The following is a 25,710-nucleotide window of genomic DNA, read 5'->3' as shown; positions in this document are numbered from 1 at the left end:
CCGCTTTGCCAAAGGAAACATCCTCCCTGCATTCTGCTTACTGGACCCTAGGAAAATTTTGAGTTCCCACCTCTCTCTGCTTTAAAGAATACAGGCCTAGTCTACTCAGTCTTTCCTCATAAAGCAAACCTGATATCCCAGGGGCAAGTAATGGCTTGTTTTGTAGTTAGAGGACCAAAACTGTATGCAATGCCCAAAGCACAGTCTCACCAAGGCCCAGAATAACTGCAACATGATATCTTTGGTCCTGTAATCAAATCCTTTCATAATAAAGGTCAAAATGCATGTATGCTTTCCAAATTGCTTGCCATAGACACTATTATCTTTTAATGACAAGGATACCCAAATCCCTTAGAATATCATCAATCTGAATTTTTCACTATTTAAAAATACACTGTTTTTATGTTTTGTGGACCCAAGTGGATGACCACACATTTTTTCATCTGCCACATTCCTGCCCATTTACAATAGCCTCTGAGAGGAGGACCCCCACAAAAGCTACAAAGAATCTAAGGGAAAGATACCCCCAGGGGTGCCCGAGGCGGGGGGAGGATGAGCACCCCAGTCGGATGGACACAACGACATCAGACCCAGGCAATGAACAAACGACGATGAGGAAGCAGTGTGCATGTGGCAAAATCTGCAAGAACAGTCGAGGCTTGAAGATCCACCAAGCGAGGATGAAGTGTTTGGCGGGACCAGGGGCAGCACAACATGCAGGTGTCCAACCTGGAGAGCTGAAGGAGGGGCCAGGCCCGGAGTCACCCCATAGGGCCCGGAACCTCCAAGTGTTGCAAACTAATCCCTCTAACATGAAGTCTAACAGGAGGTGGATCAAATGGCCAGCAGCTAACATGACTTCACTGTGGAAGCAGTTTGATGAAGATGTTAACCAAATTCTGGAGGCAACGGCGAAGGGAGGGGTTGATAGGAAGCTGCAAGCCATGACAACAATTATTGTAAGATAGCTTGGAAGAGGCCTTTGAAAGGAAGCTCTCCAAATACGCAGGACTGGTCAGCAACTGTCAGCAGGCTGGATGGAGAGTGAGGTGTTTCCCAGTGGAGGGTGGTTGTAGGGGATTCGTAGCCCATTCCTTAGTTAGAGCCTTCAGCATTTTGGGCATCGAGGGAGAGAGGAAGAGGAGAGCCATCCGCAGTACCACCGATGCGGCAGAGAGGGACTCAAGATGGCTGTGGCTCAAAAGAGGGGAGCCATGGAGTCATAAGTAGCTAGCCATCTGGACACAAGCTGGGGTCTGATCAGCCCCGGCTGGGTCACCTGGAGGAGGTTGTATGATGTTGAAAGACCCGGAACACCCGATGATTCCAGGAACATCACTGAAGGTGTGTCCAGAAGCATCAGTGATGTATGTACACAGCCTATCTATATCTCCTTAAAGTCTCTTTACATCCTCCTCTCCAGTGACATTCCTAGCTGATTTGAATATCATGAACAAACTTGGAAACATGATGTTTGGTCCCTCAGCCAGATTATTGACATCAAACATTAATAACTGGGGCTCAAGTACCAACCCCTAAACTCCTCACTTTTCCACATTCTGCCAAGCTGAGAAAAATTGTTTTCTCTCTGTTAACCCATTCTCAACCCATGCCAATTCACTACCCGGATTCCAACCGTTCTAACCTTGTTGACCAACCCCTTGTACGGGACTGTTTGTTTTCAAGTCTATGTTTCATGCTCAGATTTGAGATGAGCTTCCAAACATATTTCTGTACCATAAGAGCACTTTGTCTAGCTCTGGGATGTTACCTAATCCTCCTATAACTCCGCTCACCCACTGCTAAAACTCCTCCATCTTGTTATCCATCAATGTGATTACTCTAATGGAAACATGCTGGCCTTCCCATTCTCTCTTCTACAAACATGAGGACACCCAAACCCTTGCTGCAAGTTTAGATGACCCATTACCCATGTGCTTGTTGACCTATAATGACAATTGGTTTTACAAAACCACACATTTAAAATAGAACCACACAGTGTGGATACAGGGTCTTTGGTCCACTGGCCTCGGGCATCTATTCACACTAATCTCATTGTATTCTCTCCACATTCTCTTCAACTCCCCCATAATACTATTGTTCATCTACACAACAGGGACAATTTACAATGAAAAGTTGGAGGATGCGGAAGAGGTTTACCAGGATACTGCCTGGATTCGAGGATATGTGCCATAAGGATAAGTTGGACAAACTAGGATTGCGTTCCCAGGAGCAGTGGAGCCTGAGGGGGAGCAAAGGAGTCTGATAAAACGATAAGAGGCATAGACAGAGTAAACCGCTGGTACCTTTTCCCAAGGGTCCAAAAGTCTAATGTCTAATCTTTTAAGGTGAAAAGTGGAAAGTTCAGAGAGTGTGGGGCAGGTTTTCTTATAAACGAAGGGTGATTGATAAGTTCATGGCCTAAAGTAGAAGGAGTTGATTTTAGAAAACCTAGCACATTTATTTTTCAACGTAGTCCCCTAACACATGTACACACTTAGTCCAGCGGTCATGGAGCATACGGATCCCTTCTTTGTAGAAGTGGTCCACAGCAGGGGCGATTGATATGTTTGTGGCCTAAGGAAGAAGGAGGTGAGTTATACAGCTCTCGTTACATGCACGTGTAGTTCAACTCTGAGTGAAAATGCAGAAAGTTTGAAGTTAATAACTCATCTCCTTCTACCTTAGGCCACAAACTTATCAATCACCCCTGCTGTGGACCACTTCTGGAGGTCCAAGACACCAACTTCTACAAAGAAGGGATTCGTATGCTCCACGACCGCTGGACTAGGTGTGTAAATGTAGGAAAAATAAATGTGCTAGGTTTTCTAAAATTGACACCTTCTACCTCAGGCCACGAATTTATCAATCACCCCTCGTACATGGTGGAGGGTGCCTGGAATGTGCTTCAAGGGTGGTGATGTTGGCAGACACCTATCGAGGCATTTAAGAGACGTGTGAATACGCAGAGAATGTAAGAATATGGACCACATACAGGCAGAAGGGATTAGTTGTCATTAGCTTAATTAGCTCAGCCTAACACTGTGGGGTCAAAAGGAGTGCTCCTGTGCAATGTTCTTCTGTGTGCTGTCTTCTAACTCATCATGTGACGTTTCGATGTGGGAAGGAACTAGAAGAGGTGGCGGAAATCCACATTATCACTGGAAGGGTATGCAATCTCCACCCAATTAGCGTCCATTTTCAGCAGTAAGCACAAGACACCGGAGTTGTGAGGTGCAGGTAGCCCACAGCTACAAGAATTAATGCTCCTATTATTAATTATTTCTTTGACCTTGCACTCCTCTTTCTCTGATATCATCAGTTAGAACAGTCCAATGCAGCTTCTATCTCTCAATCCCCATCAAATTTGATAGCCATTTCCATGATTGCCACAGCTCAGAATTATGGAATTCCCTGCCACACCTTTCTGTCTTGACATCTCGCCTTCCTCCTTCATGATGCTCCTTAAAAGCTACCGTCTTTGACCAAGTTTTCAGTAACTTTATACCTCCCTGAGGATTCAGTGTCAGTTTTTTGTTTGACTAAATCTTATGAAAGGCCTTGGGATATTTTACTACGTTAAGCATGCAATATAAATACAGGTTATAGCTGTTGCTGATATCCGAGAACTGAGCACTGCAGGTTGATTCAAGCAATGTGCATTAGATTTCATGAGAGATCATCATTCAGATCAATCAGTGCATTTGCAATTCCCCAGTACAGCATATGCAGACACTAGTTTTCTACAATCGATACTTAAATGGATTCAAAGACCCATGCTGCATACTTATCCACAGAGAGACAATGTCCAGCAATTCTGACGTAAACATAAAATCTAATTTCAGCATGCGCATGCTATCCTTTTTTTGGCCATGCTTAAAGGATGCTGTATGAAACACAAGCTAAGCAATGCTAAAAAAACAAGGCAAAAGAAATGCAAACTCGATCCATTTATACTTCATATTATTTTCCCCCCTGGTGGCCAAAATTGTCTATATTGATCAGCAACTACTTGGCTAACATAAATTTGGTAAATTTCTGTTCTTTTGTGCTGACTGGGCGGCATTCAGAGAACCAGATGAAAATGAAAATCAGTGATGCCGTGAATCTGAAATTAACACAGAAATTGTTGGAAACACTCATCCTATCAGATAGTGCCTGTGGAAAGAGGTGTAATCATTTCAACTGAACCGGTGAAGAGAGAAGGAAAGATTGTTGTAAGATACGGAGTGGTTAGAGGAGAAATGGATAGGACAAAGGAAAGATCTCCGATAGGCTCCATTCAGGATTGCTCCAGGGAGAAGATATTGATGAAGCCAGTTGGTTGATAGATTAATAAGTTGAAAAGAGAGAAAATATAAACAGAAGGATATGTGAAAGCTGTGAAATGCCGGATGGAGATGTAGGAACTGTCTAACAAATCAGGCAGAACCAGTGGAGAGAAAAAAAATCTCGAATAAATATTACATATGGATAATCTACTGCAAACCAACCAATTCTGAAAGTGAATTATCTGAAATTGTTGAATTCATCATTAAGTTCTAAAAACTGCATACATCCAGATGGAAAGTATTGTCCCTCAAGTTTATGTAGAACAGTGCATGGACAGTCTGGGAACCACAAACAGATAGATCAAGGTGTGTGTGGGCTTGTCATTGTCTTCATATTGAATAACTTTTCCTTCCACTTCACTTACTTCAAATCAAAGCTGTAGTTATGCAAACTTGATGGAACCAACTTATGCGCATCTTTGTCTGAGCTGCAGGCTACAGTTCTCGTTGTAGTTCTATCAGAACCCTCCTCCAACTCTTTCTGCTACACTGATGCTGCTTCCTGCAGTCGTACAGTACTGAAATTGTCACTGTTTTTGCTGCTAATGTCCTGCCTGTCCTCACCTTTACGTAGTCTGTACTGGCTCCTCCCTTACTTTCCTGCACGTCTCAACCTTTGTTTCAAAGTTAGTGACAAATATTCACAACAAATAAACTAATTCACTCTGCTATATTAACTGTGCTTCCTCCTACCGTGCCTCCATTCCGTTCTCCCAGTTCCTCTGCATCTGTTGTACCTCGCTCCATTGGTGAGCCTTCCCACACCAGATGTTGCTTTTCTCCTTAAATGTGGCTTCCTGTCTACTATTGCTGACAGGATCCTTGACCCCATTTCCCATAGCTCTACTCTTACCCACATATCTTCTCACATAGAATAAGATAACACCACACTGGTTGTCATCTTCTATCTCACCAACCTCACATTCAGTGGGCCGTCCTTCATAATTTCTGCTACCTTGAGATTAGTCATGTTCGCCCCCCTCTACTCTTCCAGCATTCCTCTGCAACACTCCATTTTGTTTCCTCATCTCTAATAACCATTGTCCTTCTCATGAAATGTATCCATGCAACCACAGAAGATGTAGCTGCTCTTCTACCTCATCTCTTCACACCATCCAGGGATCTAATGAGTCCTTTCAGATAAACAGCAAATCACTTGCACCTCTTCCAATCAAATGCATCACACCTAGTGCTCACGATGTGGCCCCCTCTACAATGCAGATGGACTGACTGCTTTATAGAGCATCTTTGTTCAGTCTGCAGGTCGGCCTTGAACTTCCTACTGTCGGTCAGTTTAGTTCCCCATCCCATTTCCTTTCTGGCTTATCGCATTCTTCCAACGAAGTCCAATGTAAACTGAGGGATACCACCTCTAACTTCCCTGAAACTAGCTTCCTTAATCTATCAGCCAGATGGTTTCAACACTCGCACACTTTCAGATACAGTATATTCCTCTTATCCTAGCGACTCTTCCCCAAACTTAAAATCAACATGTTTTCTTTCTTCTCTGGTTCAGATGAAAGGACCTTAGCCTCAAATGTTAACTCTCTGTCTTTTTCCATAGATACTGCCTGCCCTGCTGGGTGCTCCAGCATTTTCTGCATTTGTAATTTATATATATGTATAGAAACAGCGGGACACACGGCACAAAACTGGATACTTGGCCTCCTAATCAGCGTGCAGGATCAGAAAGGCTCCTGTTCCACATTATAACCTGTCAGGTCATTCACTTATCGTCCTTGAATGTAGAAGTGAGAATTCCCATCATCAAGACACGTTGCTTAAATCAACCATATCAAAAGTTATGAGCACAGCAGAGAAATAGAAACAGAGAAAAGGCTTTGTATTAGCAGATTGTGCAGCTACCATAACACTGCCTGCAGATTGATACACGCATCCCATTTGATGCTTCACCTTTCCAGCTGAGCAGCAGTTGACTGAATTACACCGCTGCAGCTCTGCCTTACGGTGAACACAGACCTCTGTTACAAGGACACACAATCCGTATTGATCCTCGTAGCTCTGACTATGACCAATGTTTTGAGTGAATGCCTCTCAGAGCATGAATCTTTGTGGGGGTGGGGAAGGTGGAGGAATTAAAGATGAGTTACACCGAGCAGTCTCGCAAAAATCAGAAGAAATTATGGTGCATTTCAGCAACTACAACCTCACTGTACCCTCCATTAATCACTAAAATAAGTCACTTTTGACAGCCATAACCTTATTTTCAAATACCTTTGAAGTTCATCATGCCTACAGAGCATCGTTTACTTCAGTTAAATTTATTACACCATCACACAAATCTATGCTTTACAAATCCCTTGCCATCGACACAATTTATGTTCTCAATTCCATAATTATTTACAAAAGTGTAACCTTTATTTTGTGCTCAAATTTAATTAATCCATTTAAGTTCTTTCAGTTGTTGATATGCTGACAGGATAACTAAACATTGTAAATTGCCCTAAAGTTTATACAAGTGGCTAAACAAGAAAATGGGGAATTACAACTGATTGGTCTGCTGGGAGCTAGCAGGGACTTGATGGGCCAAATGGTCTTTTGTTTCATAATAAACATCTATTTATGTAGCTGTAAGCAGAAATGGAAAGAAAAAATATTTACAGACTGGACATAAGGCTACTGCAAATGTCATTTTCCTGAATGAATTAAATAAAGTAACTACACAACCAAAGTAATTCTATCAAAAAATACAATAAAATGCAAAGACAGGCCTCCAAATCAACTGTTTTATATTTAAAGCAGGGTTAAGGAATCATAATGGCACATTAATTTATGCAGTCTGTCTTGCTCTGACCTTTACCTTTCACTGTGTTCTGGAGTCCCTCAGTCATTGGCTTCTCAGTAACAAAGCATAGGATTCAACATGCCCAGTCCACATTCTTAACAGGCAGAAGACCATGGCATTGCCAATGTTCCTTCACAAATCACTCTCATAACACAAAGGGTGAGTTCTTTGTTACATCCTTCCAGGATGTGATTATGATTCAGTGACTAGAGTTCAAGAAAACATTCAAGGAGCAACCTGACCAGAGCAAACTGGCTTTATACTCATCCTGACATTTCCTAAAATAAGCTGCAACTATCACACAAAAATTCCCCAGCCTTTTCTTTGCAATGAGAAACTTTCCACCACAATTATATTAAAAGTTACCTTTCATAATTCTACACAGTCCCAAATGTGGTGTAATCTTTTTACAATTACTCTACTGTTATATTAGGCTGCATTATCCACCTTAATTAAGTAACATTTGTCAATTTGAACATATTATTTTAAATCCAAAGTTGAAAGTAAATACAAAAAACAACTGCAGATGCTGGAGAACTGAAATATAAACAGAAAGTGTTGTAAAGACCCCACACGTTATTCTGTGGAATGGGTAAGAGGGTAAACATTTCAGTTTGTAACTCCTTCATCACAATTCCTTTGACTGAGGGACTTTGATCTGAAAAATTAATTTGGCTCCTCTCCCACAGATGTGGCAGAACTGTAAGTAAATCCAGTTTTCAGTTTGACCCAAGATTATTTAAATAATTACATGGAGGAGGGGCAAAATCAGTGAACTATAAGCAGTCCATGAGGCAAACCATCAATTTTGCTTCACCTGACCAATTCAGCTCTTTTTTTTAACCAGTTATTGTGGAAGACTAAATATGTGTACTTTCATTGGCAGTACGTTGGTTTGGAAACACAGAAGAAAAGCACTCAGTCATAGAGAGATACCGCACACACAAACAGGTCCACTAAATCCATGCTAACATCAAATACCTACCTTTACATTAATTGTACTCTAACCCATTTATTAGTGTTGGCACGTGGCCAAGCGGTTAAGGCGTTCGTCTAGTGATCTGAAGGTCGCTAGTTCGAGCCTAGGCTGAGGCAGCGTGTTGTGTCCTTGAGCAAGGCACTTAACCACACATTGCTCTGCGACGACACCGGAGCCAAGCTGTATGGGTCCTAATGCCCTTCCCTTGGACAAGATCGGTGGCGTGGAGAGGAGAGACTTGCAGCATGGGCAACTGCCGGTCTTCCATACAACCTTGCCCAGGCCTGCGCCCTGGAAACCTCGCAAGGCGCAAATCCGTGGTCTCATGAGACTAATGGATGCCTAAAAAAAAACATTTATTCCTCCACATTCCATCACCTTCATCCCCCACCGCAGGTTCAACCTGTTATCTGACACGAAAAGTAATTAAAAGTCTAATTAGCCTACAACATCATTAATTTTGGGGGTGTGGGAGGAAAGCAGAGCACTTGGGCAGAAACCCATGCAATCACAGAGAGAATATGTACAACTCACACAGAGGTCAAGACTGAGCCTGATCCACTGGGCAGAAGTTCTACCTCTCAGCAAAGGGCCTTGGTGCTCAGACAGACAACAGGAGACCCAGTTTGCACTGTTCTCCTTCTCAAACAGGACATGCTTCAAAGGGGGGCTTTTATTAAAAGTTCAGCAGTAGCCATCACTATTTGCAGCAGCTTCTAAAGAATAATGTTTAAAGGAGAGAAATACCAATGGGGCAGAATGAAATATAAATTAAGGGTAAAAACAGCTTTCAAACTAATGCAGTTGCATTACAGATGGAAGATACAGTACATGTAGGTAGTTATTGTAACTGAATAAACCACTGGTCGATGAAAAATCTCAGTCTCCTTGTTGCCCTGTACTATTCACTATGCTGACAGACTAAATGACAACAGTTACCATGGATATTATCATGTGCATCTTGGAGACAAGTGTGCAAGTCAGCATGGGCCATTAATAAATGGCGTCTCTCAGTCAAATAGTTCCCATGACCTTGGCAGTGATCGACAAAGTTATGCCTAATTAAAGTTATGCAAATTTATGAAATCTGTCCTCACATATTTACAGAGCAGCTGAATGACACAAATGCATTGCAGAATCTCAAGGGCTGGATAAGGAAATTTAAATTCTTCTTAAAGTACGAGTGCCTTTAAATGTGGAGAAAATGAAAACTGAGCAGATTAACTGCAAAGCCAGTATTTGTTAGAGCCTTAAATGTCTTCAGCGATGGGCCAATACGTTTGAAAGGGTCTCTTTAAACATATGGATAAATGGGTGTAGGATAGCAAATGTAATTAAGAGAAGGTTGACCTTTGTGGGACCCCATCAACGCTCATCATGCATTTTAAAAAACAAATTCTGTTTTGCTATCCAACCAGAATTTTTGCAGATTGCTGAACAAGGGCTTATACAATTTGCATAATGTATTTCACTTTCCAGAGATGATACATAAAATTAATGTAATAAAGCTTCCATATATTGGGGTTTTAAAGCAAACAAAAACTAGTGAAATTAGCAGGAAATTAATCCAGCTGGATTCAAAGTAGATTTGGTACTATAAAGCAGAGGCAATGATAAAGTCAGATCCAAGAACAATTGCCTGCTCATGGACGAGGTGTATTAATGTAGATAAATGCGTGTGCTTATGCATGTGAATTGGGTTAACAGCATGCTTCATTATGGAAGTGACTACAGACCTGTAATTATTTTATTTGAGTTCAAGACTATCGGAGGGTTAGAGAATGGTAGCTCTGCTAATGTTAAATTAATTTTGCTTACTAAAATACTGCTTACCAAGAGATTTTCAATTTTGACACAAGGTAATCTTCCCAAGTGTAAAGGAGTGTGAATTGTATTAACTAGGGAAATAATTTCCTTTGTTTATACCAAAATGGATAAAGCAGGGAGAAGCCCTTTACTTTCGTGCTTTCTTCCTTGCTGCCTTTCAGGGAATATATGCTTTAGGCAATGCAAGAATGGGGGAAGGAAAATGAAGGAGCTAACCGGTTAGCACAGCTTCATACCTCTGCAAAGGATTTGGTCAATGGCCTTACTAGTAAGTTCTGTTTTTGCAAAAACATACAATTCATTTTTAAAATTTAATTTTATTGTAAATAATTGTACTTATGTGCAAATTATAGTCACATAGACTGAATTAACTGTGACCATATTGACATTAATTGATGCCTCATTTCTTTTGTGAGCAACAGGACTACATTCAGTATCTATTTATGCATTACCACCATCACCAAGCATTGGCCGGCATATCTAATTTCCATTATCTTCCTTAAAGGAAGTGCAAGTGCTTTTGGCAGGCACGATGTGTGAATGGGTTCCTAGAGCAAGATCCCTGTAGATTCCTATAGTCACGACAAGGAGATGTCCAGGAGCTCCCAAAACTACAAGTAACCTGCTCTGCAGCTTACACCTTTCTCCTGTCCATATCCTGCCAAGGCAGACTTGCATCCAACTAAACGCAGAGGCAGACCTGTAATACAAATCTAGATCCCAGCAATTAACGCATTGGACGAAGATACTATTCTCCTCTGTCAATTAAGAGCAGATTTCTTTCTCTCTATCCAAGTGCATATTCATAGAGTAGAAGAATCAAACATGAAAGCAGGTCCAGAGTCTGCTTGCCAGTGTCACAATGGCATCCCGCTGACACCCCGCTCACCTCCCCAGCTACTTCCACTTCAGCGCACAAGTGCAAACGACCTCAGCTATCAATGGGAAGGCCACCTTCAAGGGGCAACAAAGCAGTACACCCACCGCTGGCCCTGGCTTTCTCTGCAAATGAATTGCGAGGTGAGGAGACTGACATTCAGTGAGAATTGCATGGCCCACATTGATGATGCCACGATTCTGCAGATTTGTAAGTAGAGGGAAAGAGAGAAAAAAAATAAATATTGGTATTAGTATTACTCTGTTATTGTCAATATACCAAGATAGACTGAAACATATTGTTTGCATGCCATCCAGACAGTTTATTCCATAAATAAGTATATTGTGGGAGTAAAAAGAAAAAAATGCAGAATATCGTGTTAATGTTACAGAACAAAATGCTGTGCAGGTAGATAAATAAAGTGCAAGATCCAGCGAGTTCATCTTTTAGCATCTGAAGAAAATGAGCTAAATATTTAAATCAGCCCAGACATTTTAGCCTTGGGTCAATCATTATCAGTCTGACATTCTCAACAGCTTGCAGAGGTACAATCCTGTTGTCTTCTCTACATACAACAGTTTCTTACTGCCATCTGCAGTCAATATCCCAACATTACACCTGTGAGGAGGCCATAATGAAATTTTTATACTGCAGAAGATCAGTCTGCCCACGATAAATGTCAGCACTCAGACATTTTTCCCATGTCCTTTCTCTACATGTTCTCAGATTTTTTTTTTTGCTTAGCTATTTTACCTCTTCATTTTATGGAGTCCACTCCTGTGTGAGTTGGAGAGTTATTTGTGCCTGGAAACAGCCACTGAAATAGGACACAAGGAGGACTCGCCTTGTTGTCTTAGTCCGATAACACAGGGCTTTTGTGGGCAAACCCAGAGATTAGGAGAAGCTGATTGTGGTACTTTGCCATCAGCACACACTAAGTGTGAATAATACCGGCCACATGCTGGCAATAACCAACACTAAGCGATATCAATGTCTGTACTTAATAAAGGGAAGATGACCCTTCAACAACTCCAGGAAATCTTAGGGCAGCTTGTGACTATTGACACCAACAATGGCAGTAAAGAAACGTGTCACTTCAATCATGGTGACCTCAGCTGGAAGAGATGTTGTCTGAGAGACTCTCTGTCTTCTTAGAGAGGACACAAAAGGCTTTGAAAGTGGGTATCCAGTGAGATTGCCAAGATTTCACAATTATCCAATGATCCTTTTGCTTCAATCGGTTTTAGTTATGTCAGTTACACACAAGATGCTGGAAGAACGCATAGAAGCAGAAGTAGGCCACTCTGCCCATCAAATCTGCTCTGCTATTCCATCATGGCTGACTTATTATCCCTCTGAACCCCATTCTCCTGCTTTCTCCCCCTAACCTTTGGCACCCTGACTAATCAAGAACCTATCAACATCTGCTTTAAATACATTCAATGACTTGGCCTCCACAGTCATCCATGTTGATGAATTCAACAGATTTACAGTCTAAAGAAATTCCTGCTCATCTCTGTTCTAAATGGACATCCCTCTATTCTGAGACTGTGCCCTCCAGTCCTAGACTCCCCCACTATAGGAAACATCCTCTCTACCTAGATCTTTCAATATGTTTCTTCTAAACTCCAGCGAGTACAGCAGTGGTCCCCAACCACCGGGCCGCAAATCCTGTGCTACTGGGCCGTGAGGAAACGATATGATTTGGCGATATGAAATGATATGAGTCAGCTGCACCTTTCCTCATTCCCTGTTACGCACTGTTGAACTTTAACGCACGTGAGGTCATCAGTGACCCAAGATGTGCAAAGGAATGGGCCCGTGACCCATTTGTGAATGTCCCCGGTGAATCATCCATGTCAGTGCGGGAAAAAGATCAACTCCTCGAGCTTGCAAATGACGGTGGGCTGAAAAGTATGTTTGACATAACATCTCTGCCGGCATTCCGGATCAAAGTCAAGGCTGAATATCCTGAGATAGCTATGAAACCACTGAAAACGTTGCTTCCATTTCCAACATCATATCGCTGCGAAGCCGAGTTTTCTGCAATTAATGCAACGAAAACTAAATTGCGGAATAGAGTGGACACAAGGAACCCCCTTCGAGTATCGCTGTCCCCCATCACCCCTCGATGGGACTGTCTTGTTGCAGGAAAACAAGCCCAGGTCTCCCACTGATTCAGTGATATTGGTGTGTTACAATGATTTTATATGTTTATACGAGTGAAATATGTGCTGTGTGTTTAATATTCAAACATTACTTAAAATGTTATGATGCTATTGACTTATAAGTGACTTATAATTCAGCGGTCCCCAACCTCTGGGCCACGGAGAATGCAGCGGTAGCCGGACGCACCCAGCACATCTTTAAGAAAAAAGCCGAAATAAACAAGCTAATTGATTAGGTGCCGCCTGGCATGTAAATATTGGCCCAGATCAGAGGTGATTGCTGATTGTGTCGCCTCTGATCTGGGGCAACATTTACGTGCCGGGCAGCACCTAATCAATTAGCTTGTTTATTTCGGCTTTTTTCTTAAAGATGTGCTGGGTGCGTTCTGGCAACCTTTGTACCACTGCATTCTTCGCTGCCCGGTAGTTTGGGACCACTGTTATAATTGACTTATCACTAAATCATGCGAAGAAAATATGCGCTGTGTATTTAATGTTAAATTCGTTAGATAAACCCCTTTAGAAACGAAATTGAGTGTATTAGCCACTTATAAGTGACTTATAGTCGACTTATCACCTATATTCCGGTCGTGATTAACACTCCCCCCCCCACCCCAGGTCAGCCAGTCCGCAAGAATATTGTCAATATTAAACCGGTCCACAGTGCAAAAAAGGTTGGGGACCCCTGGAGTACAGGCCCAAAGCCATCAAACACTCCTCATATGTTAACCATTTCATCCCCAGAATCATTCTCATGAACCCCCTCTGGATCCTCTCCAATGCCAGCATATCTTTTCTTTGATAAGGGGCCTAGAACTGCTCACAATACTCTGTGCAGTCTGATCAATATCTTATAAAGCCTCAGTATTACATCCTTACACTTATAATCTAGTCCTCTCAAAATGTATGCTACCATTGCATTTGCCTTCCTTACCACCGACTCAACCTGTGCATTTACCTTCAGGGAATCCCACAGAGTATTAAGGGATGGGACTGGGCAGTTTAAGTGGTTTGACACAGAGTAGATGGGCTGAAGGGCCTGCTTTTGTGCTATACTTTTCTATCACTATGACTCCACTATCACCTCCTGGCATTTTACATCACTCCACTCTCCCCCTCACTCACCTGCCTATAAACCCCCTCACCTGGATATATCATCTGCCAGAAGGTACTCCACCCCTCCCCCCTCTTTTTATACTGACTACCTCCCTTCTTTCATTCTACCCCTGATGTGTGGTGTCAATCGAAAACATCAATTTTCCATTTCCCTCCATGGATGCTACCTGGCACACTGAGTTCCTCTGGTGTTTATGTGCTGCTCAAAACTGCAACCTCGTCACTGCCACTGTATATGTCTGGGTCCCTCGAGTGTAAACACTGAGGAATTAGAACAAATTGGGGGTCAATCGTCAAAGACCCGAAGTGTCACGACACAGAGGCTACCTGGCGGAGTCCACTGGCTCTGATCTTTAAGAAGGGAATTCCAGAGCAAAGGAGCTCCACCAATAGTGGGAGCAGTTGAGTCCAGAGAAAGCAAGATAAGAAGCAAATCGTCTCTCATTCTGAACTCTAGAACTTGTGGAGCATTTTTAAATGACCTGCCCGATAACAGAGCCACCACCAACAAAAATAAAATAAACACGAGAAAATCTGCAGATGCTGGAAACCCAAGCAACGCACACACAAAATGCTGGAACCAGGCAACATCTATCGAGAAAAGTACAGTCAACATTTTCAGCTGACACCCTTCACCAGGACTGGGAAAAAAATGAGGAGTCAGAGTAAGAAAGTGTGGGTGTGGGGAGGCAAGGAAGAACCACAAGGAGACAGGTGAAACCAGGAGGGTGAGGTAAAGAGCTGGGTAGTTGATTGGTAAGCACCTGCGCTCCGTCCGCTAGAAAAAGCTGGATCTCCCAGTGGCCACCCATTTTAACTCTACTTCCCATGCCCATTCCGACATGTCAGTCCAGGGCCTCCTCTGCTGTCAAGATGAAGCCACACTCCGGATGGAGGAGCAACACCTTATGTTCCATCTGGGTAGCCTCCAACCTGATGGCATGAACATTGAATTTTCAAACTTCTGATACTGCCTCCCCCCACTTTCACCATTCCCCATCCCCTTTTCCCTCTCTCAACTTACCTCCTTGCCTGCCCAGCACCTCCCTCTGGTGCTTCTCACACCTCTTCCTTCCTTACATGGCCTTCTGTCCTCTCCCATCAGACTCCCCCTTCTCCAGCCCTGTATCTCTTTCACTGATCTTTCCCAGCTCTTTACTTCACCCCTCCCCACCTCCCCACCACAGTTTTCTTATTCTGACTCATCTTTTTTTCCCAGTCCTGATAAAAGGGTCACAGCCCGAAACGCCGACGGTACTCTTTTCCATAGATGCTATCTGGCCTGCTGAGTTCCTCCAACATTTTGTGTGTGTTGCAACAATAAAATTAAAACCACTTGAAGAGAAAATATAAGCAATATGCAAAAGATGAGGCCGCATTATCAAGAAGAACGGACAGCGATCGTAGGTCGGGGTCTATTAACTATATCCTCTTTAGTTCCCCCCAAATGCACTAATAAATGTTATTAACTACAATGGCCTTTGTTCAGTTTTATTTCTTAAATTATTATTGCATAACTTATGTATAATTTAGGTTTATCTTGTGAATGTTGTTTATCTGACGCTAAGCGCCTGTGCTGTTGCAACTAAATCTTCCATTGTCCTTGGGCATACCCATACTTGTGCATATGACTGCATCTGCTTCTGATAGTTTCCAATTTATTGATTTATTCCAAACATGAATATTTGAGTTATCTTGGTACAGGTCAAATTCTTTATAGTCTCTAAGAGAGGAGGCACACTTCAAACACTGCAAGCATCTTATGAGTGAACACCAGAGAGACAGAACTCACCATTTTCAGGACTGAGCTTTGGGTTTCCACTGCCATTCTTGTCGGGCTTCACTTTGATAGGTTTTGCACGGAACACGGGTTCTTCTCTGGCTAAGACTTGCTCCTTCTTTCCTTTCCTCTTTGGGGATTGTGACAGGATCAGTGGATATACTTCACTTTCAGCCCCTGTAGAACGGATTTGCCGATCTCCCTGTTAATTCAATAAATCTAGATGAGTAATTATTTCATCTGTGGCTCTGCAATAATTATTAAAATGGAATTTCCATCCATTTTGATGTCAATTATTAAAGTTCTTTATGTTGGGTTAGAAAAACTGTGCATGGTGCTGCCTCTCTGCAGACAAGTTACTGAAGTGCTGCATGTTTTTGTTAGGGAACAGTGGTATTTTTCATTACTGAGAACATATCTCCCAGCACAGTTGTACTCATGTAGTCTGGTTCATCAGTCTCCGTGAATATTTGAAAAACATATAAGGATAAAACAACTAACTTACCCTGAAATTTGAGAAGGAGAAGCTAAAGTCAGATGTATCAGTATTGTAGTGGAGTAAATGAATTACAGAGGCAAGAGAGAGGAGTTGGCCAGAATTGATTGGAAAAGAACACTGGCAAGGAAGACGGCAGTCAGCAATGACTGGAATTTTTGAAAGCAATTCGGAAGGCACAGGAGATATACATCCCAAAGAGGGAGAAGTATTCTAAAGGAAAGATGACAGAACCATGGCTAACAAGCGAAGTCAAAGGCAATATAAAAGCCAAAGGGAGGGCATATGATAGAGCAAAGATTAGTGGGATGATAGGGGATTAGGACGCTTTTAAATACCGACAGAAGGCAATTGAAAAGTCATTAAGAAGGTAGTGGATTAAGAAAGTAAGCTAGCCAATAATGTTAAAGAGGATACCAAAAGTTTCTTCAGATACATGAGGTACAAAAGGGAGGTGACAGTGGATATTGGATCACTGGAATACAATGTAGGAGAGGTAGTAATGGGAGACAACCAAGTAGCAAACAAAATGAATAAGTATTTTGCATCAGTCTTCACTGTCGAAGACACCAGCAGTATGGAGGAAAAGGGGTCATGAAGTGTGTAAAGTTACCTAACTAAAGAAAATGTTTTTAGAAAACTGAAAGGTCTGAAGGAAGATAAGTAACCAGTTCCAGATGGTGTACACCACAGGGTTCTGAAAGAGGTGGCTGAAGAAATTGCGGAAGCATTTGTAATGATCTTTCAGGAATTACTAGATTCTGGAATGATTCCAGAAGACTGGAAAATTGCAAATGTCACTACACTCTTCAAGAAGGGAGAGAGGCAGAAGAAATGAAACTATAGTCTGACCTCAATGGTTGGGAAGATGTTGATTATTAAGGATGATAATAGGGTACTTGGAGCCACATGATAAAATAGACCATAGTCAGCATGGTTTCCTCAAGGGAAAATCATGACTGACAAATCTGTTGGAATTCTTTGAAGAACTGACAAGCAGGATAGACAAAGGAGAATCGGTTGATGTTGTGAGCTTGGATTTTCAGAAGGCCTTTGACAAGGTGCCACATATGAGGCTATTTAACAAGCTATGAAACCATGGTATTACAGGGAAGATTCTAGCATGGATAAAGCAGTGGCTGATTGACAGGAGGCAAAGAATGGGAATAATGAGAACCTTTTCTGTCTGGCTGCCAGTGACTACTGGTGTTTCACAGCGGTTTGTGTCGTGACCAATTTGGATGATGGAATCGATGGCTTTGTTGCAAAGTTTGCAGACGATATGAAGATAGGTGGTGCAGCAAGTAGTTTTGAGGAAGTAGAGAGGCTACAGAAGGACTTAGATTAGGAGAATGGGTAAAGAAGTGGCAGGTGAAATACAGTGTCAGGAAGTGTATGGTCATACACCTTGGTAGAGGAAATGAAAGGGTTGAATATTTTCTAAATGGAGAAAAGATACAAAACTTGAGGTACAAAGAGACTTGGGAGTCCTTGTGCAGGATTTCCTAAAGGTTAATTTGCAGATTGAGTCTGTGGTGAGGAAGGCAAATACAATGTTAGTATTCATTTCAAGAGGACTAGAATATAAAAGCAAGGATGTAAGGTTGAAACGTTAAAAAGCAGTAGTGAGGCCTCACTTGGACTATTGTGAGCAGTATTGGGCCCCATATCTTAGAAAGGATGTGCTGAAACTGGTGAGGGTTCAAAGGAGGTTCATGAAAATGATTCCAAGATTCAATGGCTTGTCATGTGAAGAGCATTTGATGGCTCTGGGCCTATATTCACTAGAGTTCAGAAGAATGAGGGGTGACCTCTTTGAAACCTATCAAATGGTGAAAGAGCTTTATGGAGTAGATGGGGAGGGGTATTTCCTGCAGTAGGAGAGTCTAAGACCAGATGACACAACCTCAGAATAGAGGGGTGTCCTTTTAATGCGGAGATGAGGAGGAATTTCTTTAGCCAGAGAGTGGTGAATCATTGGAATTCTTTGCCACAGGATGCTGTGGAAGCCAAGTCTTTATGTATAGTTAAGGCAGAAGTTGATAGATTCTTGATTGACCAGGGCACGAAGGAATATGGGGAGAAGGGGGGAGATTGGGGCTGAGAGGTAGACTGGATCCGGCATGATGAAATGGTGGAACAGACTCGATGGGCCAAATAGCCTAATTCTGCTCTTTTATCTTGTGGTTTCATGGTCTAATATACTTGCGATCACAGCACATATTTAAAAAAATACTTGGAATATCCAATATCACAGAAAACCAGAAAGGACTCACTTTTTAATTAGCATTCAGGGAAATTTTGCAGTGAGCCATGATAAACTATTACACTCAATAACTAGCAGCTCAGAAAGTCTTGGCTGAAACCTCATCTACGCTAATAGATTACAGTTAAGGAAAAAAATCTCCTTTCATTTTGCTTGGCTTTATTCCTTTACTTCTATTTAACATTGTCTAAAGTGTAACATGCTGTAAGGTTTCACTGCTAATGTGATGGTTTCTCTGCAGCAGCAATGTTTGGGTTATGACTATAGATAACGGGGTTTGGAATGTGGGGGATATCCAATGAGAGAAATGTTATTCTTTCTTGTGAATCTGGAAGAGAGATTTTCGCGATCTTTTGCCGGGGAAAGATGAGGAGAGAAGACGCGAATGGAGAGAGTTGGTAGACCACCGAATGGAGTGGACTTGAAGCAAGGGTCCAAAGGTCAGCGACGCTCGGAGGAGATCGATGGTGGATGAACGGCTTATCAGTGAGCTCCAATACTTGCACATTAAACTGTTTCATGAGAATGGGCCCCTTTTCTTTTTTTTGTTTCCTTTACTAACCATATAGTCAAATTAAGAATTATAAAGCTCAATCGCTTCATCGCATATTGTGTATTGTTTGTTATTTTGGGGTACTGATTTGTAACAGGGGATTCATCGCGCAGCATCCACCCAAACGAGATTTCTTAAGTTTGGCCAGGCCGGGGGGTATCACCCCTTATATTAAGCAGCTTGCCGAAGCAAGAGTTACACGTAAACAAACTTTCAAACAGTTAATCTTGTTATGCAGTAGTAAGTGTGTCAATACTATCAAAAATGTTAATACTCAAAAGATTCCTTTTGCACTTAAATTAGGATATATGCCAGTTTACATAATATCTTTTATCCATCCATAATTTAAAATAGTGCCTTTCTGAAATAATGGGAATGATATTACCAGAAGGTTAGTACCTTTAACTGGAGGATGGAGGGAAATGCAGAGAGAGGTGATGGAAATGAAGTATGTCGGTTAGAATTTTTTCCCGAAGCTTTGCTTGTGAATGCACAAGCAAATGGAACACTCCCAGGAACCCTTGTATCTTCATTCACCAGCTTTATGAACTAATTCTAATCATTGTCTCTCAGTGATCTTCAAGGACAAAAATATCACAGCACCTGATACTCTGCCTTCTCCCAACTTCTTATAAATGCATACGTGTGTTGCTTGGCACGTTTCCTTGTGGTACCATTTTCCACATCAATGACCATTGTCTTGGTTAGGAAGTTGTTCCTGAATTTCCCTTCAATTTTTAGTGACTCCTGCATATTTGTAGGCCTTGACTTAAATCACCCCAATGTGTACCCTTCCAGTTGTTTAACTTTGTAACTTTAAAGATCTCCAGAGTTGCGACGGGTCTTTTTCCTCATAGGCTCCTTGCCATGCCTATCCCTCCTCTAGACTCCATTGATCCAGTGGACTTCTGTTGCCTCTATCAACTAAACATCCCATGAACTTTGGCTCGTTAAAAATATCCACAAAAAGCTGACCTACACACACTTCCAAAACAGCCACAGATCTAGCACTTGCATGCTTTACTTATCTCAATTAACACCCCAGATATGGGTATTGTTGTCAAGATTAGCGGTTATTCCTCTACCGACTTGGCAAAATTGTTTTGATACAATTGTACTATTTGTTTGCACTGCTTCAAACCATAGTTTTTTAGTCAGCCACATTGGAATTAGAGGGAAGTCACCAACAGAACAGACAGGGCAAGGACAACAGGTATCCTGCTCTAAAAGGCATTAAGGGATGAGTCAATTTTGAACAATAATAACACCTTTAATGTCAATTTTATGTGTCTGTATTTTTCCGATATATTTAGATCTCAGACCATCATGGAAGAATATGAATTCTTAAGTCTTGGAATACCACCTGGTCCAGTGCTACCTTTGAGTGTAAGATTCTGTGTCTGAACAGCTTTAGGGAACGACTGGTTTACATTTCCTAATTCTCAGGTGTATGAAGGTTTCGTACATTAGTACAGCCAGACTCTATGTCCAAAAGCCTTGCACAGAAAATGCCTCAAAACTAAAAGCTATTTCAGATCGTTAAACAAGAGTTTTACCTTATTCTTGTGCCCTAAACCGAACAAACAGGAAGGAAACTCCATCTTCACTCAGAGATATACTCAGTGTGAGTATAGAAAGACATTGCTGTTTTTTCACATTCCCATCACCATACAAAAAAAACCAATGATATTAGAGCAGGACTAAGTGGAATCCTACAGACTAGTGCTGGTCAGGTTCACTTTTGATTACCGTAAGCAAATCTGAACTCCCAGCAGTTTGAGAAGAATGATTTATGAAGCCCTGTAGCATCAATTTATGAATTATTAAATTGATTTGGAATAATTCTCCTGTTAGAAAACTCTGACCCAAAGAATTATAAAGGTATTTTTAAAGAAAGAACTGCAAGATACAGAAAACCATGAATTAATTCTTCAACCATTGAGCTGCTTCACATTCAACAGAAGTACATTCTTCTTTCCACTCCTAACAATGAAGCCTTAAATTCAGATAGAAGGTGAAACACTTGTTTAAACTAACTAAAAACAAAAACATAAATTATATTTGATAAGTCATCAACTCACACTACTGGATCTTTTTACTGATATGCAGTTGTTATATACAGCATATATCTGGAATTTTGAACTGTGGAATCAATTCCAACAACAATTTTTGAAACTATATCACTCTTTTTATCATCGTCATTGTACTTTGCAAGAATTTGTTAATGACTAATCCCAGTAATTCATCCCTGTAACTCAACTAGAATAGTACTTCCACCAAACAAAACTGTTGAAAATGGGTAAGAGAAAGAATTTCCGAGATTAAATTCAGGCACAACCATTACAATACAAGCCTATGACATCTACCCATCTCCCTCCCTACACACATGCACACACTCACCTAATGCTTTTCTGAGCTTGTCCAGTTCACACACAAGTGCCAAGGATATTTTATGTCCACTTAAGGGAGGTAACAGGGCTTGAAGTTTAGCATTTAATGTGAAAAATACACCTTGACTGTGTACTACTCCAATAATAGAGCCTTGCAATGCCAACCTACATTTTGTGGTGAAGTTCCACAATACGTAATCTAAACCATAATCTACTTTGAGCATAAATATTACAAAAACATCCCTTCAAACTTGAAAATTTTATTCACTTTTTGCACAATGTAAATGATTCTCCAGAAATAATTAACAAAGTGGAATATTTGTTTAATTTTGCATTATAATCAGCTCCAACATGTTAGGCCAAAGAGCCTGTTATCCTGCTGTAATTTTCTATGTTCTATGTAAATTTGAGTTTAAGTTCAAGTTCATTTTATTGCCCTTTAACAGTAACCATGTATACCACCAAATGAAACTATGTTCCTCCAGACCAAGGTGCACAACATAGTACATATAACTCACTCACACTGTCCCGCTTGGTGGTGCAATATCAGCGTCGGACTCCGGAGCGAAGGTTCCCGAGTTCGAATCCAAGTCGGGTTGAGCGTCGAGCTCGCAACTCGGCCTCGTAAAAACAAGAATAGCTTGCTACGGAAACACCATCATGATGGTGCCCCGATAACTCCACTGCCGAGTTAAGGGCTATTCTTCTTCAAACTCACTCACACACAACACATAAAGTAATATTGCTGCAAGTAAATAAACAAATAATAAGATGCATTTACAACACAAGTTAGAAAGTAGCAGTGTAACACTACTGGTGTTTCATTTGTGATGAAACCGGGGTGTAGCAGGGAGTTCAGTAGTGTAACAGCCTGGGGGAAGAAGCTGTTTTCCATTCTAACATCTATTGTCCTAACGCCATGGTACTTTCTGCTTGATAGTAGGGAGTCAAAGAGATTGTTGGACAGATGGGAGGGATCATTGACAATGATTAGGGCCCTGTATACACAGCGCCCCTGATAAATACTTCTAATGGGTGAAAGAGAAACCCTCAATGATCCCCTTAGCAGTCCTCACAATCTTATGTCAGGATTTATGGTCAGATGCCTTGCAATTCCCGTACCAGACGGCGACACAGCTGGTCACTTCACTCTCGATTCGATTAGAAGGGGGAGTGGGGGAGCCTCATTCTCCTCAATCTCCGCAGGAAGTGGAGATGTTACTGTGCTTTCTTGACCAAAGAGATGGTGTTGAGGGACCCAGGTGAGATCCTCTATTACATGCACTCCCAGAAACTTGGTGTTCCTAACTCTCTCCACAGAGGAGCCGTTTATGTGCAGTGGAGAGTAGCCAACCTGCTCCTTCCTAAAGTACACAATCATCTCTTTGGTCTTGTTTTAAGTTGTTGTGCTCGCACCATTCTACCAGTCACTCTAACTCCTCCCTGTACACCGTCTCATCATCAATATAGATGAGGCCAACCACTGTTGTATCATCACTAAAGATGATAATTTGGTGTGAACTAGATCGAGAAGTGCAGATGTGCATCAGCAGGGTGAACAGCATGATCTATGCCACCACAGATCTGCACGTTATCTTATCTGGTACCATCACATTCTTCCTGAGACACCAGCAGTGGTTGCAGTAATAATTGTAGCCTAACCTGTGTAGTCATAGACTCGTACTGCATGAAACACACCCTTCAGCCCAATTGGCCCATGGTTGTTACAGATCTAAGCCAGCTCCATCTGCCCTTGTTGGGCCCATACCCCTCTAAAGTAGGAGTCCCCAACCATTTTTTATACCATGGACCCTACTGAGAGGTCCGTAGACCCCAGGTTGTGAACCCCTCCTCTGAAACTTTTCTATCCACGTACATGACCAAGTACCTTTCAAATGGTGTTAACGTACCTTCCATTGCTAATTCCATATATATAGACCATCCCTGGAGTGCAAAAATTGCCCCTCAGGTTCCTATAAAATTCTCCCCTCTCAGGCTAAACTTATGGCCGCTAGTTCTCAATTTCCCCCTACCCTGGGAAAAACACTGTGCACACTCACCTTGTGGTGCCTCTAAGTCCCTCATGATTTTATACACCTTTGTATTACCCTTCATTCTCCTACGTCCCAATGAATAAAGTTTCAGTCCGCACAACCTCTCTCTGCAACACAGTTTATCAAGTCCTGGCAACATCCTCGTGAATCTCCCCTCCACTCTTCCCAGTTTAATGAAATCCTTTCTATAGCAGCGTGACCAAAACTGAACACATTATTCCAAATGCTTCTCACCAAGGTATCATGGGATTAATTCTCTGCAGCGGGCGTCTTTCTCTATTCTCTTTGAGATGACTATCTGTGCTTGCTAGGCCTTTGTTATTGCTCTAAATAAATTAGATTGTGTACATGAACTAGGCACTTTCAGACTGGATGAGAGTTGCTAAGTTACTTATCACATACTCCACTTCACAGGAGTCACTTGAATGCTGTGGAACAGGGGCCTGGCCACCTCTTCTCTACCCATAACTGCTCAGTTCTATTCAGAGAAAAAAAGCTGGAAGTCACTTGCACTTGAACAATGGAGCATATAAATCGAGCCGGGGAACAAAGGGACCTATGCAAACAGACATTAGCAATGAAAATATATAAAACTGCCAATGCTGGAAATCTGAACCAAAAGATTTATAAAATACTGAAGGTACTCAGCAGGTCAAGCAACATCTGCGGAGAATGAAATGGAATGTGCAAGGCACTCACTTTTATGGTATCAGTTCACAGGCAGGTATGCTTCATGAGTCTGAAGAAGTTAGTTGTAACTTTGAGGAGTGGGTGGGGGTTGCCACTGGTGGGGCATATGGAGTATGAGGAGGAGGTAAGTAGTAAAAGGTGATGCAAGATACCAGAAGGCATGAGGTTACCTTATGTTGTTACTTCATTTAAGAAGGGCAGCAGAGACGTGCCAGGTAACTACAGGCCAGTCAACACCATGGCAATGTTAGGGGAACTATTGGACAAAATTATAAATGATTGGATTAACGTGCAGTACATTTGGAAAGGCAAGGACTGATCAGGTATAGTCAGCATAGTGATGGGAGCCCTGTCTCACTACTTTGAGACTTTTTAGTCAGTAATTAAAAAGAGTGATGAAGGCATTTCCTATATGGAATTTGAAAGGTTATGCATGGAATTCTGGTCCACAAGATTAAAGGTGAGCTGGCTTGGAGTTGGAGTTGCAATGGAAAAAGTACTTGCCGGCCATGTCGGCTCGCAGAGCACACACATCAGTCCCATTGCCCCACTTCCTTCCTGATAACCTACATGGCCATCAACTCTCCCCGCCACCCCCCGACTTCAGCTACACAGTGGGCTATCTACAAAAGTCAATTAACTTGTCCGCAGGTCTTTAGGATGTGTGAGGAGACGGAACATCCAGGGCAAAGCCAAGCTGTTGCAAAGAAAATTGCACCTCAACATAGACAGCAGCCAAGATCAGGATCTAACCCCATTTTCTGAATCACCAGCTTCTACACCACTGTACTATCCCTGTGCCTAGTGAATCAACTGTTTAGTCACACAGCAATCAGTTACATGCCGATATGAAAGAAGATCATGTTTTACACTTCAAAACCTGAAAGAAAAAGTTCACTCCAAAAAAAAGTGCTTTTTCAGAAGCATGGCTCAGGAATAAATAGCACCACCTTATTGAATTTGATTACATAAAGGGAGTTGAGATGGTCCTTTTTTGCTGCATTAACACTTCTGATCTCACTGTTAATTTTATCAGTACCAGTTCCCTTCATAAACAGTGCATTATCTCAACACAGCTTTGATTACTATTAATTCTTAGGAACAGGTTCACCTTGTGAGTGTACCTCTTACAGCCTGCAGTACATTAAGAAAGCAGCCATGCTTATTCGTTCAAGTCCTGATACAGTGCATCTTTTGTCTGAGGAGTTAAATGGATGATCTGCCACCTTTATAAAGTGCGCAAAGAAAATTCATGTCCCCGTTTAAATGAGTTTCTCCCTGGTGTTCTGGTCAATATTTATCCCTGAAACATCATCTCTGAAACAGGTCATGAACTGCACACTGATTGTACGTTAATTGTCTACCAGTTTGCCAGTG

General features: G+C 41.8%; 1 protein-coding gene across 2 annotated transcripts in view; it reads right to left on the bottom strand.

Moving 5' to 3' along the window:
* The window catches only part of LOC134357732 (doublecortin domain-containing protein 2-like), a 201,925-nt gene that overhangs the window by 87,972 nt on the left and 88,243 nt on the right, over window positions 1-25,710 (bottom strand). For both annotated transcript variants that reach the window (XM_063069356.1, XM_063069358.1), the window contains exon 7: window positions 15,897-16,086. In XM_063069356.1, coding sequence (XP_062925426.1) covers window positions 15,897-16,086 — 190 coding nt within the window. The remainder of the gene's footprint in view (window positions 1-15,896; window positions 16,087-25,710) is intronic.

This window comes from Mobula hypostoma, chromosome 17 (genome assembly GCF_963921235.1).
Source record: "Mobula hypostoma chromosome 17, sMobHyp1.1, whole genome shotgun sequence".
Classification (NCBI taxonomy): Eukaryota; Metazoa; Chordata; class Chondrichthyes; order Myliobatiformes; family Myliobatidae; genus Mobula; species Mobula hypostoma.
This window is presented reverse-complemented; position numbering and strand designations above follow the sequence as displayed.